This window comes from Anarhichas minor, unplaced genomic scaffold, assembly GCF_050575085.1.
Source record: "Anarhichas minor isolate MPS153535 unplaced genomic scaffold, ASM5057508v1 ptg000068l, whole genome shotgun sequence".
NCBI lineage: Eukaryota > Metazoa > Chordata > Actinopteri > Perciformes > Anarhichadidae > Anarhichas > Anarhichas minor.
In genome coordinates this window covers 905,120-922,361 of record NW_027466514.1, presented here as the reverse complement: position 1 = coordinate 922,361, position 17,242 = coordinate 905,120, and the positions used below count along the sequence as shown (strand labels likewise).

Genomic DNA, 17,242 nt, shown 5'->3' with positions numbered 1-17,242 from the left:
ATTTATTCTATTCTGTTTTATTATAAGACGGTAAAAGTACAGAGAAAAACTACTAAAGGACATTTTAATAATTTGAACATTATGAACATGATTGAAGTATTTAGTTTATTAAGGTGGATTTTTATTATTATTTTATTGTATTTTTCTTTGAAATCACAGCTGACTATGACTGATGTACGTTAATATCTTCAGAAACTAAAAAATAAAAAGTACTCAAGTATCATAAACTGATCAAATCAGAAGATGTGACCAGATATTAGTGAGTATTGTTATTAATACTCTGATATGGACACATTATGGTTGGTACCAATAAGTATTACAGTCCAAAACAAGTCCTTAAAAACAACACATATATGGTATTATCTATATATATATATATACAGATATATATATATATATATCTGTATATATATATATATATATATACAGATATATATATATATATAGATATATATATATACAGATATATATATATATATCTATATATATATATATATATATATATGGTGTACATGGTGTCCGTCGTGTCCTTTGTGTTTCACAACAACAGGCCTCTGAGGTTGCTGTGATTGGTGATCAGAGACGTCCTGTTCACTGCCCGTCCCAACAACGACCACAGAAGACACCTGAGAGACTGCACCTGTTTTCACCTGAGAGGCACCACAACAGGTCTCTGATGAGCCCCTCTCACCTGTGTGACGCCTGAACATAAAGACTGTTTGTCTGGTGCTGCAGGTTAAAGTGCTGCTCAACGGCAGCAGGTTGATGGTTCACCTTCGGTGACGCACAGGACTCAACAACAGCAGCTTCAGCAACATGTTGTCATTCTGAGCGCTGGACTTTCAAACCTTTGTGTTCGTCAACTGCTGCGTCTGCAAAGCTGATGAAATCAATGTCAACATGTCTGCAGCTTTGAACGACACGAGACACACGAGACATAAACACACGAGAGACCAGAAGTAGAAAAGAATCCAATACATTCACTCAAGTATTTCACTTAAGTACAAGTTTTTAGAAGTATTCTAGTAAAGTAAGTTACTTTGGTGAAAGTACAGAAGTATTATCAGCTAAATGTACTTGTAGTATCAAAATAATCTGTGTAGAATGGCTACTACATTAAATATCACATAAGAATATCTGATGTTTCTTTATGTCAAAAGTAACTCAAGATGCAGAGAAGTTAAAAACCTCTGAAAAGTGGTTTAAGAAGTATAAAGTAGCTTTAAATGTAAATATTCAAAGAAAACAGCTGATCTCCATCAATAACAAGAAGTCACAGAACTTTGCTCTGTCTGATGTATGTAGATGAGTGTGTGTGTGTGTGTGTGTGTGTGTGTGTGTGTGTGTGTGTGTGTGTGTGTGTGTGTGTGTGTGTGTGTGTGTGTGTGTGACAGGATCAGCTGACAGCCTCGAGGGTTCAGCTCTTGGCGTTCCTTCAGCACCTTCTTTGGCTCTTGCTGCTCGTCCTGAGTTTATTTTAGAGGAACCGGCTTCGATCCAGCGTCTGCTCAGCAGGGGCTCAATAATATTACGCAACAGGGCTGAACTATAGACCGGACTGTTTCAGGAAAGAGTTATACCGTCAAACATGACGTGCAGGAGGTGGTGAAGTGAGACTAAACCATAGAGACTTAAACCAGTATAAAGAGGATTAATGTTGGTTGTCATCAAGTTGTTTATAATGTTTGATATCTGGCTGCAAATAAACTTTCATAGAGAGTTTGAGGCACAACTTCACTCACGAGGTGCATGGAGATGGAAAGAAGTATAATTAAAAGTAAGTCGATGAAACCGAAACACTTTGATGTAAACGGACAATAATAAAACTGATGTAAATAGTTAATACTGGCGCATAAATACCATATATGTGTTGTTCCTGACTCTATTCAAGGTAGAAAACATATTTTTTCATACAAAGACCACAAATAAATGTTGATTTCCTCAAAATGTCTTTTCATTTGGGTATATTTATATATATATATATATATATACTGTATATATATATAATATATATAAATATTTGGAGATCACGCAATTGTGCAATTGAACCGCCAAGCAGCACTCGTGACCGCCTCTGCTCCAGTTTGAATGAAACAAGATACGCGATTGGTCAATCTTTCACACGCTGGATGAAAGGAGAGCCAGGGTTGGTTCACCATTCTCCGGCTCCTTCCGAAAGAAGAAGGCGGGACCATAGATTGGTATGGGCGGGACCCAGCCGAGACCATCAATGGGCAGCCTCGGCGATTGGTCAGTAGTAAAATGACGTCAACGCTGCCGGCAATGACAGCCAATGATGTAAAGCGACCGCGCTATTACGGGAAGAGGCGTGAACCTTCTTGAAATTCTTTAGAAGCCGGCGTTTACCCCCGTACCGGCATTTCAGTATTACCCCCGTGGAAGAAGCATCACCGCCGCGGTGTGTGCTATTTATTTATTTATTGTTGTTTCTTTTTAAGTTTAAATTAGCTAAACATGCTCGGCCTGTGCCTTTACGTCCCCGTGTCCAACGCAGACCCGGTTGAAGTGGAATACTTTGAGTCTAACGGACTTCCGTCTGAGCTGAAGTCTCTCTTTAACAAACTCAGCGTGTTCCTGCCGTCTCAAGAGTTCTCATCCTACCAAAGATGGCGAAAGGTGAGGGGGGAAATACTTGTTATTACTCAATATGTTAACACACTGTCTGTTTACCATTACTAGTCGCATACTTCTTTAAATCGTATTACTTTGTCCTTTCTTTCTGGGTGCCGGAAGGATTAGCATGTGGCTAGTTGTGAAAAGCCTTTACGACTAGGCCGCTGAAGCTCACCGGCTTCCAGAAAAAGTCGCCACGAGAACATTTTTTTATTTTGTTTTTTTTGTTAACTTTCCTATTTTTCTATTATACTATGCAATATTAACCTTACGTTTCATAAAGAGGTCATTTACTCCAGTCTTTCCGATGTAACTGCCATGAATTTTAACTGAATTCGCTGAACTGGGCGCGAGCTACAGTCTTTCATTCATTCTGGGAAAATCCACCCTAAAAAGGAATTTATGCTACGCTATGCTATTCCAGTGAATTTAACAGTAGCTGATGTCATTATCTGCTGCCATGAGAAACTGTCTCCTTAAAATGTAATCTTTATCTCACAGCTAGCAATTTCTGTTTAAAAAAAAAAAAAAAAAAAGTAAAATGGCATAAAATGCAATTTTTAAAATTTATTTTATAAATTTGTGAGGTGACTAAAACTTTTCATGCATTACAAAACTATTCTTTATATTTGTTGTTTTAAGTATTGTAATGTGTTTATATAGCTTTAGACTACCACTTCTTTAATTTATTGTATTACTTCAATCAACCTTTATTGATATAACACTTGTCATACAGTGGCTCCTGTGGCTCAATGTGCCAAAAACGAGACAAAAGCAAATAATCAGACCTGAGCAAAGGTGCTAAAATACCAAAGATTTAGGCATCAAATATTTAAAAAATGACCAGGTACCTTTGAAATATACAGGCCCTCTTCTTCTGCTTTAGCATTTACTGTTCACCTCTTGGGATTTATAAAGTTTATTTATTTTTACTTTCACATGAGGAGAACCGGTGAACTGAACCTTGATTTTTGTGCTGAAATATTGCACTTGTTAGTGACTCATGCGCGATCTGCAAAACAATTGGACTCTATCCTATCGCTGACCCGTCAGGAGTTTCAGTTCTTGCACTGAGCCGGGTCGGGCTTCACATTTGTGTTCACTAACTGATGGCAATACAGGGATATTAAGTAAACATTCATTGTTTTGTTGTGACTACTTCAGTTGGCGTATTATGCCTCCAGCAAGGTCGACTGCCACTTGTGGCTTTCTCTCTCTCTGGGGTTTCAACAATCACACAAACCAGGACTTATCGTGTCACTTTGTGCAGGAATAGCAATACATTTAAATTTGTGACTTGCCGTTCCCCTTTGGCTGGTGCCGTAAGTTACAATTCTGCACTTGTGCAGGTTGTTTCAGGGGAGAGCAGAATGTCCTGCAGACTATCATTGCAGTGAGACGGTCATATGCCTGGTCCGTGTGCAGCTGGATCGAGTTTCAGCGCTGGACTGCTGGTGTCCCCGTCTTGTTTTTAGCTCGGGGGGGTTTGAGCTTAGACTGGATTAAAAACAGTTGGCAGGTCGTCCTGCAGTGGAGGTCAAAGATAGAGCAGGGTGTTGCTTGCTGATTACCTCCTCCCCTCCCATGTTCTGGAGAAGTGGACGTCATTCAAGAACACCAAGAGTGTTTCAGCTCATTACGTGGGTCATAATGCTGTCCGGTGAAGCCGTGAAACACAAGCCGGTCCACCTTTAAAACCTCGAGACTTATTCAGGAATGTCCGTCAGACATGAAGCACATTTCAGAATGTAATGTACCTGTTTCACAAACTGACAAGTTATTTATCTATCAGCACAGAAGACTCATCTGCATACCTCTGCTAGATGTCATCTGCTGCCGTGGTTTCTCTCTGAAACTATGTCAAAGATGTATCACCGCACTCCTTTGCATAAATAGAATGTAATTCTTTGTCCCTCAGCCACCCTCATTATTCAAACTCTTACTCCGTCCCCTCTGTTGTCCTATATTAAAGCACCATGTCTAATTTCCGGTGTGTTTTTTTTCTTGCAGAAAACCCTAAAAAGAGAAGAAAACAACTCTGACGCACAGCTGGCCTTTGAAGAGTTTGTTCACTATCTGCAAGACTACGAGAAGGACCTGAAGCTTGTGGTGAAAAGCCTCAACAGGAGGAATGCAGGTACGAGGACCTGATGTTTCATCTTTGTCGGTACTTCACCTACAGTGTGAGAGACTTTTGTTTTCTTACAACCTGTCTCTGTTTCCCTTTTAAGGCCACGTTGATCCTAAAGAGTTCATGCAGTCTCTTCAGGACCTCGGCGTGCATATTTCCCCGCAGCATGCGGAGAAAGCCCTTCAGAGGTAAATTCATTCATCCATTTAATCCGCCGCAGACTGTTGTTGAGTTGAGGAGCTCAATATCTCACTTTAGTTTGTTTCTCTTTTTTAAAGCATGGATAAGAATGGAATGATAACGATCAGCAGTAGCAACTGGAGCAACTGCCCCATGGAGGAGAAGACCGAGAACATTCCTGAGATCATCCTCTACTGGAAGCACTCCACGGTGAGTGCACCCACTCTGCACCCAAACCACCAAACATACAGATGTAGAGACGGCTGAGCTGGACCATTGGTGCTCTTTCACTATCACAACCCAAACGGGGACGATCTGAATCATTAGTTTAACTTCTTGTGACAAAACTAATGTGGAAAGAACTGGAAAATTCCACTTATTATCGTATGATTGTGTTTCATCAATTTTCTTTCACGTACCGATAACTGTATCAGGGCATCCGATAATGTTATCACTCAGGCGGGGGAACTAATCAAAGTACAGAGGTACAGAGGGTGTTGCACCTTCTTGTGTGGCGGGGGGGGGGGGGGTGAAGAAACGGGTCGACCGAAGAGCAAATTCCCTGAAAGGTTTCATCAGCACAAGTCGTGCGTCAGCAATTAAGCTCCTATTAAGCTATGAGAGGAATTGGTAGCATTCCGGGAGGATTACGTCGGAGGGATTTGTCTAGCTGTTATGTAAAGAGAGAGCAGTCGGAGCAGGTGGAGGGACTGAAGTGATGGAGCATGTGCTCCTGCAGGAGGACGGCGTGATCTCGGGATGTTTTATGTCACGGCTGTCCAGCTGCCTCGAGGAGACTCTTGACGAGCTCTGAACCGGAGCTAAGAATAGAGCTGGAGGCCGAGCAGAACGCAGCCAAAATACGGATGAAACAGTAGCTGAAGGGGTCGTTTTAGTTTGCACAAAATCAAATGTTTAATGAGCTGTGCAACCACAGGTTCAGTGTCCCAGAGTGCCCCATGATTATAAGAATAAAGAGGTTTTAATCAAATTATGTTATGGTGAAGAATCAAAGCTATAATGAACTGAATGAGCGTTAAAACAAGCTGAAACATATTAAATAGACAGAAGATTGTCACTCAGTGATTTAATTATGAATATCTGTCTGTAAACTGTAGTTGAGACTCCGGTTAAAGGGGACCAGAGCTGCAGCGTCAGACGTATCCATGTCTGCATTCTGCTCTTGACCTCGATCGTTCTGTCTTCTGTTGCCTCTTTAACATCAACGACTCAGATTTCAAAGCAGTACAGTGTGTCCACTGAAGTCCGTTTAAATCTTGACCTCCGCCTGCGGTTTGTGTGAAAACAAACCCGGTGCTCAGTGACAGTCATGCAGTCTGACTGTTACTGTGGCTGACATGTGCTGCCAACAATGTGCAGACGTTTTTAGTGCCGCCTGTGAAGATGTTGTACTGGTTAGCTGGGTGTTTGGTTAGGAAGAGGAGCTCTAAATGACAGCAGCGGGAGACAAATTCTAAAAACATCTTTATAGAAGTTGTCCACATGACGTCGACCTCCTCTAGTGTGTCTCTGGACAGGAAAGCTACACAAGTTCTACTTCCTCCATAAGTTTATTGTGCGTTTCTCATGATGTGCTCGTGACCCAATAATTCATGTTTCTCTCGCTCTTCTTGTCAGATATTCGATGTGGGTGACAACCTGATGGTGCCTGATGACTTCACAGTAGAGGAGAAGCAGACCGGGATGTGGTGGAGGCACCTGGTCGCGGGTGGAGGAGCCGGAGTCGTTTCCAGGTCCTGCACCGCTCCACTGGACCGTCTCAAAGTCATGATGCAGGTAAGACGACCAAAATCACAGTTTAAACTTCTCAAAACTTGCACTGAAGTCTGGGGAAAGTATGGCTTGAGTTTCCAGGCCTTGAGGGAGTTTGGAAACAGGACAGCGTGTGAGGGAACTTGTGGAAACTCTTATCTTACAGTAGAGAATCATCATCAGCTTGTGGGGGATTTGACCCAGTTGTCGGCTGTCTAGCCGTAACGTACATCAAGCTGAAACAGACCCAATCCTAAAAGTCAAATCAAGAGATTTAAACACTACAAATCAAATGTTGCGTCCTTGAGGGATCAATTAAGCTTCTTTCATATCTGCGGGTGGCACAATGGAGAAGAAACTTGAAAGCAGTTGCTCCAGACAGAGTTGCCTAAAGGCCATAAATAAGTTAATGTTTAACAGAGCGTACGTGAGTGGGGGGGGGTGCGCAGAGTCCAGGTGCTGATTAACAGTCTAAACCAGGCCACTCCGTCGAGCAATGACCGCACGCATCGGGTCGTCACACCCTCGAACGTGTCGGCGTCATCATGGGGACGAAGGTCTAACCGAGCAGATCCAGCATCTGTGTCAACGTCCCCGACGTGCGTCAGCCACTATGTGGAATGTCAACTTTGAGCCCAGATCGATTAGGAAATGTAAACTTTGGTTATTTAATTAAACTAACCTAGATGGCCTAGTCTTTTGGGAGTTCAAGGATCAAATCTTGAGCCTGATTTCAACGACCATCTTCATTATCTCACCAGCCAGTAAAACAAGTCAAAAGTTTAATGATCGTATCTAATCGACGACTCGTTCCTCCTCCAGGTGTACGGAACCAGAACCAACAACATGTGCATCATGACGGGGATGATGCAGATGATCAAAGAAGGCGGTATGAGGTCGTTGTGGCGAGGAAACGGAGTGAACGTCATCAAAATCGCCCCCGAGACGGCCCTCAAGTTCATGGCCTACGAGCAGGTACGACCAGCGACGTGTTTCTGTAACTCAAATGTATAATTCGTGGTGCTTTTTAAAAGTTTTTGTGTATTGATGCATTTTCTTTTCTCCAGATTAAGCAATTAATCGGCAGTGAAAGGGGGACTCTGGGCGTCATGGAGAGATTTGTAGCTGGATCGCTGGCTGGAGTGATCGCCCAGAGCACCATCTACCCCATGGAGGTGATTATCAGCTCAACTACCTCTGCTTTTTAAATTAAAAGGGACTCGGGGAACGGTTTTTAAATGAGAGTTCTCAAGACTTAAGAGTTTTTTTTCTGTCCCCCAGGTCCTGAAAACCCGCCTCGCTCTGAGGACGACCGGTCAGTTCTCCGGTATCTCCGACTGTGCCAAGCAGATATTCAGGAGAGAAGGACTTCGAGCGTTTTATAAAGGCTACGTCCCCAACATGTTGGGCATCATCCCCTACGCAGGCATCGACCTGGCGGTGTACGAGGTGAGCAGTGAGCACTATGACACAGATGTCTAATAAGACCTCAGTGGGTTTCTACTTTACAGTTGTTGGCTTTAATAATACTCAGTATTCTCATCTTGTTGTTGTCCCTCCTCAGACGCTGAAGAACAACTACCTGCAGCAGTACGGCATCAACGGCACCGACCCGGGCGTGGTGGTCCTGCTGGCCTGCGGCACCGTGTCCAGCACCTGTGGTCAGCTCGCCAGTTACCCTCTGGCTCTGGTCCGCACCCGCATGCAAGCACAAGGTGAGCCTGAATATACTGCACTATGATTTAATGCTTTTAATGTCTTAGCTGTTCATTACACCCTGATGATACGACAGGAAGTAGAGTTAAAAGGTTTCTTAAAGGAAGTAGTGGCTTCTTAAAGGGCCACGCCTGTTTTTATGTTTCTGTGGTAAAGGGAGGGACGTTCATACCACAAGACGCATGATTCATTGTCAGTGTTGACCTGATTATATTTAACTAAGACGTTGCAATGAACACGTAGTCGGGGAGATTAATCTGCCAACTATATATAGATTCAAGCGAGTGATTGTTTGCTTTATAAATCAGTAAACGTACAATCACAATGCCCTACAATCCATTGTGACGCTGACATTTTGTGATGTCAGCCAACAGTTCAAAACCTTAAAAGATTGCATGACAAACGTATCAAAATAATAATTTGTCAATCTTTCGAGTCGGGAGAAACGAGGGAGCTCTTTATCTTCTCTCATGTTTGTGTTTTTCACGTTAATATTTCTCACACTAAGTTTAACCTTTTGTATTATTTTTAATCTTTACAGCTGCGATCGAGGGCAGCCAGCATGTGACGATGTCGGGTCTCTTCAGGCAGATCCTGCAGACCGAGGGCCCGACGGGGCTCTACAGGGGCCTGGGCCCCAACTTCCTCAAAGTCATCCCGGCCGTCAGCATCAGCTACGTGGTGTACGAGCGCCTGAAGACGCATCTGGGAGTCAAATCACGCTGAAACTCAACCCGACTGTCATTGTCTTCAATTCCCAACCCCCCCGCTCTCCCAGGGCTCATGCTAGGGAATCCCAGGGACTGTTAGGGGCCCCCCTCTGGGGGGGGGTGTCCGTGGAGCGATCTCATTCTGTGAATGTCAGCTGACGAAACACGAGAAAGGACACTGAAAGGTGGAGGATATGAACTCTGTGAGCTCAGGTTGTTGGGAGTGTGACTGCTGCTATTCAAGTTTGTTTTTTTAAAAGAAGTTGTCGAGACGAAACAACAAACATGAGGGAAGTGAGAGATGTATGTAAATCGAGGACCAAGTGTTTTTGCTCTTCTCGTTGTTTTGGTGCCTGAGCAAACGTTCTGTTTTGTTTTTGTGTCGCGTTGGTTCGACATTCAAGTGAGTTTTTCTTTTAAGATGCATCAGCAGCAATCGTGTTGCACAACTCCACGAAAAACAACTCGTTCATACTTTTCTTTACACGGCAGATAAAGCATTAATACTGAAGACAGTTCTGCCTATAAGAAGAGATGATTGTGTTCCTAATACGAGAGGACTTTTGCACACGTGAGTTTGATTTATCTTCGACTTGAACGAACGAATGGATGACGGGATGATTGTCTGAGTATTTATTTCCACCCGTCCTGTATTTATTATTCTGACTGTCGGACAGAGAGGAGGTTCAACGCTGAATGTTTCCCGGCTGAAGAGCCAAATGTGTGATTTGATTTAAAGAAATGCAGTTCTTGTTGTGTTCAGGTTGGGGGAGGGGGGGGAGAACACCAGGTAACAGCCTTATTAACACGTGGCTATGAAACACTAAAAGAAGTTCTCTGAGATGTTAAACTAGTTTGGAGTTTGTACTTGAGTCCCTGTGGCTCTGTTGGAGACACTGAAAAATATATTTCAAGTTTCAGATAATATCTGTTGTGTGTAGATGTTTGTTTGTTTTTTTGCCCTATTTTTCTTTTCTTTTTACGGTATAAATGTCTTAATGCTCACCTCAGGTTTAAGGGCTAATGTTTGTTCAACTCACAGAAGATTACACACAGTTTTCCTTTCACAACATTTATACTTTATAAAGATGGGCGACTTTAAATGCACTTTAATTAATGCTGAAGGGTTCCACGTGAATGTCAGATCGACCCAGGTATTAAGATTCATTTATTTTGTAAAGAATGGGTTTTAGTCTTGTTTTAATGGACCATTTTGATGCAAAATAAATGCAACTTCTTGTAATGCTGCGTCTCCAATGTCTTTCTTTTAGATGTAACGGAGTTCTGCGATTCTGTACAAAACACTTTATTATCACGACGTCTCAGTCTGCGTGGGTAGAGAGACGACGGAGCTAAGGTGTGTGTGTGTGTGTTGGATTTACTATACCACAGGTGAATTCACAACACTACTGGATACATGGAATAAGAGTTTAATAAATGCAAATTGAATTAACTACAATAAACACTGCTAGTCTTAAAATTCTTTGCTTAAAACGAGTGATTATCTGGAGACCAATACCTTTTCCAATTCAAAAATGTCTACTTATTAAACTGCTTTAGTTGTTACTGACACAACAAGCAATTTAGTAAAGATGTCTCTTTATATTTCAGTACATTTAAATTATATTGTGACCACTATTACATTCTTTCATTGTGGAGATTATATGTAAACAAGCACTTTAAACAGAGTGGATTATACACTAAGTAGTAAAGTGTCATATAACATACATTGACGTCAGTAGTTGAAAGTAACTAAGAACATTTACTTGATTACACATTTAAAGTACTTGTACTCAAGTATTTCTATTTGTGCTCCTTTATACATCTCCACTACTTCTCAGAGGTACATGTAGTTTTTATATCTTAAATTACTTTAAGTTACTGACATTTGTTCATCAAACTACCTGGATTTCTAAACATATTTTATTTATTAATTTATCATAATGGCAGCTTTAATCCTCCATAATGGTCGTTATACAACAAGGATTAGCTATTAATATTACTCGTTTGACTTTTCTTCCGCCCAGGCTTCAGTTCGCCTTCTTATTTTACCTTCGCCGGCTTCCGTACCAAAACAAGGAAAAGCCGACATCAGGATGGATGATAAAGAACCAGAGAAAACATACATAAAATACGCATTTATTACTGTTATTAGCAACTTGATAACTTTATAAACTACATATGTGATTTATAACATAGTTAGGATGTATTTGTATTTTTATAGTATTTGATTTAATGTCGTAAAACCGCTATGGGGTGTTGTTGCTAACGAGGCTAGCTAGTTAGCAGCGGTGCTAACAGAAGGTGTTTAAAATGGTCCAGAACATGTTCCGGACCGGGTTTCTGGTTCGGGCCTCACACACCCTGCTCACGTGGGTCATAACGCTCATACTGTTCCTGCACAACACCGGTAAGTTCAATCAAAATATATTTATGTACTGTTTAGTTAGTTCATTTAATATTATTCTGTTTCATTGTATATATTGTGCATTTTTATACGCAATATTTTTTATTATTTACTCTGTTACTTTGATTGCTTACCTGAATCATATTGCTGCGGTAGCAGACAAATTTAATGAATAAAGTATCTATCTGTCTGTCTGTCTAACCCATAGTGGAGAAAGTATTCAGATCCTTTACTTATTTAAAAGTACTAATACTACACTGTAAATATACTCTTGTACTAGTACAAGTCCTGCTTTTAAAATGTTTATAATGTTACAACATGTATAAGTATGATCAGGAACATATACTTTAAAGTACTAAAAGAAACAATACTCAATTATTTAAAATATATTTACTGTAAATAGTTATAATTCACAATAGCAAATATTTACATTTGTGAAGCTACATTCATACACGTGACTTTAACGGTAGCTTGATTTATACCAAAAGCAAGCTATGTGTGTGTGTTGTGTGCAGCACTAAAGCTGTCAGATAAATGCAGTGCAGTATAAAGTACAATATTTCTGTCTGAAATGTAGTAAAGTAGAAGTAGAAAGATCCATGAAACGAACTCTAGTAAAACACTTGATTTTACATTTTCCATAATGTAATAACGTCTTTTATTAGAAGCCATCCATCTGGGTTATTTTTTAAAGCCACAGAAGACATTACTAACTGTTTTTTCTTGTGTGTGTGTGTGTGTGCAGATTTGCGTAAGTGTGAGGAGCGAGGAGAGCTGCTGCTGCCGGTTGTGTTCTTCCTGCTGGTCATGCTGTCGGTGCTCTTGTACTTTGCTGTTTCCTTAATGGACCCTGGCTTCGTTCTCACTGACACCGTGAAGGTGAGATGAACTGAAACAAAACCACGTCACATAAAACCAAGCAGACACATCACGGCGTGAAAAATAAATGTGTATTTCCGTTTATTGCAATGCAGTCGTTACTGTTCAGCAGATGATTCCCAGGCCTCAAATTCTGGAGCTTTCCACCGACAAAAAAAACAACTCTTTGTGCTTTCAGCGACATGACGATGCGATAACAATGCAACTTTGACAAAGATGGAACATCTTGTCTCCCTATCACACGCTTTAAAGTCTGTGGAAGTTGATTTTCTTAGCGTACTCAGCTTCTTAGTGGGGAGGAGCTAATCTAGAAACATACACTGTACTATAGAAACTTGATTTTTAGTAAACACACTCAAACGTGTAGCACAATGAGTGTATAGTCCTCTATGTAAAGGTCCCAGTGTTGGTATGCGTGTGTTCTCGTGTGACCCACATCCGTCTGTGTTGCGTTCAGGGTTCAAATGAGGAAATGGAGTCGATGATTCCTCAGTCTTCAACCCCTCGGCTGCGGCGCTGTGGATACTGCCTGCTGCAGGTAAACCAGCTGCTGCCAACTCAAACTCTGTGAACTGAAATCTGAAATCCAGTTTGTCGTTGACATGTCTGCATAGTCACGTGTTCGTACACGCTTTCTGTTTTAGTTCCATCTTGTCGAGCTTGAACACGGATCTTTTTCTCGTTGCTGTTTAAAACACGTTTTACACACACGTGCTATATTCTCTTAATGTGTTTGTAGTTATATTGGGGTTTTATTCATTTGTTTTTGTAGTAATAATGCAGCTTTTGGCAACATTTCTGTCCGACAACATGTTCAATATGGTGGAACATTGAGTTCAGTCAGTATTTTGACACATGGCTTATATCCATTATATCCGCTGCTCCACTCTAAAGAGGGGTTTAACTCTTTCTCCCTTTCTCTCTTTCTCCCCCTTTTTTCTCGAGCAGCAGCCAATGAGAGCGAAGCACTGTCAGACGTGTAAGCGCTGCGTCCGTCGCTTCGACCACCACTGCCCCTGGATCGAGAACTGCGTGGGAGAGAGGAACCACCGCTGGTTCATCGTCTACCTGCTGGTGCAGCTGCTCGCTCTGCTGTGGGCGCTCCACATCGCTCTGTACGTCTTTAAGATAAATGTCATTATCTGGTGGACGGCAGGCCTAACTGTGACTCAGTGAGAAGTGATCACATGGTGACAGAGCACTCTGTTCTGGAGGTTTATCTCTGCAACATCAGGCCGAATTAGGAAACACGTTAGTTTAATTGATTAGTTGCTGTACTTGAGATGAGTTGCTCAAGTACGATTTCAAAGTTCAAGCGATCCTCATTTTAGATGCCGATCCAGCAGGTTTTTATAGTTTGTGTATTTGATAATCAGCTCACTGGTTGGATTAAACCTCAGTGATTAGAGCCAGACAGAAGCAGATGGGTATCCAAGTAAACTAAAAGAAACTCCAGGTCAAATATAGAGTACCGGTAGTTAAAGGCACAGTGAGTATGACTTTCCTTTAAAATCAATGTACAGACTCGTACGACAACAGTCCCTCCTCTCTCTGCCTGTATTGTGTTCTGGATGTTTCTGGGTGTCAACCTCAAAAAATACGTAGCAACCAGGTGACAGATCGTAAGCAGGCATCCAAGAGGAAAGCTGCGAAAATGGCGTCACAAAAAAATGCAAATTTAAGGAGAGAACGGACGGATCCATCCGCTGGGGGGGGAGGGCCAAAATGTTGTGTTTACAAGCAGCAACCGACAAATCCTCATAGTTGGTTTAAAAAGCAACACAAGTTGACCAAAGTGCAGCACAATTTGTAAATAGCCAGCAGCAGGACGTTACCGTTATTATAAGTGGGTCGAGTGCAGCTAATTTGAAGGTTAGCTATGCTAACCAGCTAACTACGGGTAACCTGCTAATGTGCACTTTGTCTTCAAGAAGTTTGCTTTTTTGTTCAGATATTAATGTGATCTTGGCCAGAAGAACTGTCTCTCTCGGCTTCGCTTGCTCATGTTTAACACAACATGTTTTGCAATATTTAGAATACTTGTATTAATATAGTAAGTGCTCAGAATGAATAGTAATTGCTAGGATTGGCAGACTAATCTAAATGATAATGAATGAATGAATAGATGGGTGTTAAATCCACAGAAGAAAAGGTCTCAGTATATAATCTGGGACAGTTTGCATTGAGCATTGTTCAGATTATTATTTAATATTAAAATAACAATATTTGTCCGAACACTATCTTCCAGGTCTGGCATCTCCCCCAGCATGTCATGGGAGCCGTGGTTCAGAGCGAACGGGTTCCTGCTGGTGGCGCTGGCCGTCGTCGGCGTCTTCTCCCTGGTGGTGGTCCTGCTGCTGGGCTGCCACCTCTACCTGGTCTCCGTCAACTGCACCACCTGGGAGTTCATGTCGCGCCACCGGATCTCCTACCTGAAGAACTGCAGCGACGAGCAGAACCCGTTTGACCGCGGGCTCGTCTGCAACCTGTGGGATTTCTTCTGCGCCTGCAGGACGGTGGTGTGGGAGCAGACGTACGACAGAAACACGCCCAACTCTGTCTGAACCTCCAACGGGACGAACACTGTCAGGGAACGCAAATCACTTCTTAACCTCAATAGCAGAGATTTAAATGTTTTATGTTTCCTTTTGAGTAACAGTTTACAACTGAAGTGGACCAAAAACTACCTGCAAAAGTTGACACAGACTTTAAACTAATTACAGCAAATTTTGTAACACTTTTGAACCCGATTTTTGATACAGATAACAAAACACGATACCTTGCTTTGCTGGCTATTTAGTACAAACACATTTTTACAGTGTCGGCCTGTTTTTTTTTAGCCGTTCCACCACTTTGTCCCCAAATCAGGAGTCTCTTTAAAGTCGAAAAAGTGAGGGTCATCATGTAGTTGTTTGATGCTATATTAATGCTCTGAATATACCTAGAAGTAAGACTTGTACTTGTACCTGAAACAGAGTATTTCTACACGACTCTTATTTCAGTAAATAATCTGAGAACTTCTTCCACCGCTGGTGATTTTCTGTCCTTCAGTGTTTCCAGATAGTTCCTGAATATTCACTTAAAAAGATAGTTTGTATTTTTGAAGTGGGGGTTGTATGAGGTACTTAAACCATATTTTATTTTATTTTAGACAATATCAGTTTAAGTGTACGTTGTATTTAGAATATGTTCCTTCCCTTGTTGTCAGGCAGACCTTTATGACGGAGGAACTGAAGCTGTTCTCTTTGATCTCTTCAAAAGCCACAAGACTCAATTGAGAAAAACATTAATTTGACCTCTCAGAACACGGTGTAGCTGCTCTACCGCTGCCTCCATCTGTTAGTTTGTTTGATTTTGGGGAATCCGATCGTAATACACTGACCACGGATAAGTACCTCATACAACCACACTTCAAACAATCTGATCTGTACCTTCAAACTCTCTGGACCAAGAGCGGTTTGGGTTGTTTTTTTTGCTTCTTCATTTGTAATACCTAGAGACCCTTTTCTGACTAAAGTATGTCTTGAACATCACTGGATTTTGTACACAAGACCGAACAGTTATGAGGTGATATTTAAGTCCACAATCACACATTTTGTTAAAAGAAGAACTGTATTTTCAGGCATTTTTGATGAAGGAAAGAAGCAAAAACTACTCCGGCTTTTTCTCTCAGGTGTGGTCACCACTCTCTGTTTCTGTTGCCTCATGAGAGCGGTGACCTCCACAATACAACACTAATGGCCTTTATGTCTTGTGCCTTTGGTTTATTTATTATTTTTTTACTGTTAACATTCTTTTTTCAATAATTACATTTTGAGATAATCTTCACAACAATTATTTTACAATTTGTTTTGGTCTTCTGTATTTGTTCTGTTTGTATTTATTGACAACGAGAGTACATTAAAACACTGATGATGTGCATGAGATCTTCTGTACAGACTGACATTCCTCGTCAGGATGCTTCACATACATACATATATATATATATAAATACAGTACTGACACATAAGTAACGGGTAATATTCAGCAGCATAAACTTAAAGTGCTACAGCAGCTAAATCAACGCCAGCTGCTTATATCTTACTTATAAAGTCTTCACCAAAGCAGGTGGAGGGGTTCAGTGTCTTGAACATACTGTGTTATTTTTTAACCTTTCAGTTTCAGGACATCTTCCTATTTGTTTAGAGAGCAACTTAACACCCTGTAACAACTTAAAGCCAAATCAGAGCTCTGGAACAGGCGACATCCTCCGGTTCTGCCGAGTGAAGCCAATGCTTCATGTGTTAAAGCTGCATTCTCTCTAGTGTCCACCAGGGGGCGACTCCTCTGGTTGTATAGAAGTCTATGAGAAAATGACTCTACTTCTCTCTTGATTTATTACCTCAGTAAACATTGTAAACATGAGTTTATGGTCTCAATCTCTAGTTTCAAGTCTTCTTCAATACAGCATGAAGTTCATTTAGTACATTATGGTCCATTTTGAGTCAAACAGACCATAAAGCAGGGGATGCTTTAGTATGCTTTATGTGTAATCCAAGATGGCGCCGGCAAAATCGTCGAACTCGAGGTTTCATAACATCAGTCCACAAACCAATGGGTGACGTCACGATGACTACGTCCATTTCTTATAAACAGTCTATGCTCTTGACAAATAATTTCTCCCTCTACATGGAAGTTAATAAATGACAAAATGAGCGAGAGCTCAGGCTCAGATTTGTAATTTATGCATGAGTGACGACAAAACCGCGATCGATGAATCGAAAGATGAGTTGTTTGAACATTTAAGCAAACAGTATGGCTTCTCTTGGCTTG

The 17,242-nt window shown here is 41.3% G+C and overlaps 2 protein-coding genes across 2 annotated transcripts; both read left to right on the top strand.

Moving 5' to 3' along the window:
* The first annotated feature begins 2,376 nt into the window (after positions 1-2,376).
* On the top strand, positions 2,377-10,387 carry slc25a25a (solute carrier family 25 member 25a). The gene is made up of 10 exons (XM_076078878.1): positions 2,377-2,637; positions 4,645-4,771; positions 4,866-4,953; positions 5,044-5,155; positions 6,584-6,742; positions 7,541-7,693; positions 7,786-7,893; positions 8,000-8,167; positions 8,283-8,433; positions 8,976-10,387. The coding sequence occupies exons 1-10, from the start codon at positions 2,476-2,478 to the stop codon at positions 9,158-9,160; spliced, it is 1,413 nt and encodes a 470-aa protein (XP_075934993.1). The 5' UTR covers positions 2,377-2,475; the 3' UTR covers positions 9,161-10,387.
* Positions 10,388-11,059: 672 nt separating this feature from the next.
* Positions 11,060-16,356, top strand: zdhhc12a (zDHHC palmitoyltransferase 12a). Its single transcript, XM_076078879.1, has 5 exons — positions 11,060-11,554; positions 12,297-12,430; positions 12,888-12,968; positions 13,379-13,545; positions 14,679-16,356. The coding sequence occupies exons 1-5, from the start codon at positions 11,458-11,460 to the stop codon at positions 14,992-14,994; spliced, it is 795 nt and encodes a 264-aa protein (XP_075934994.1). The 5' UTR covers positions 11,060-11,457; the 3' UTR covers positions 14,995-16,356.
* Positions 16,357-17,242: the final 886 nt, after the last annotated feature.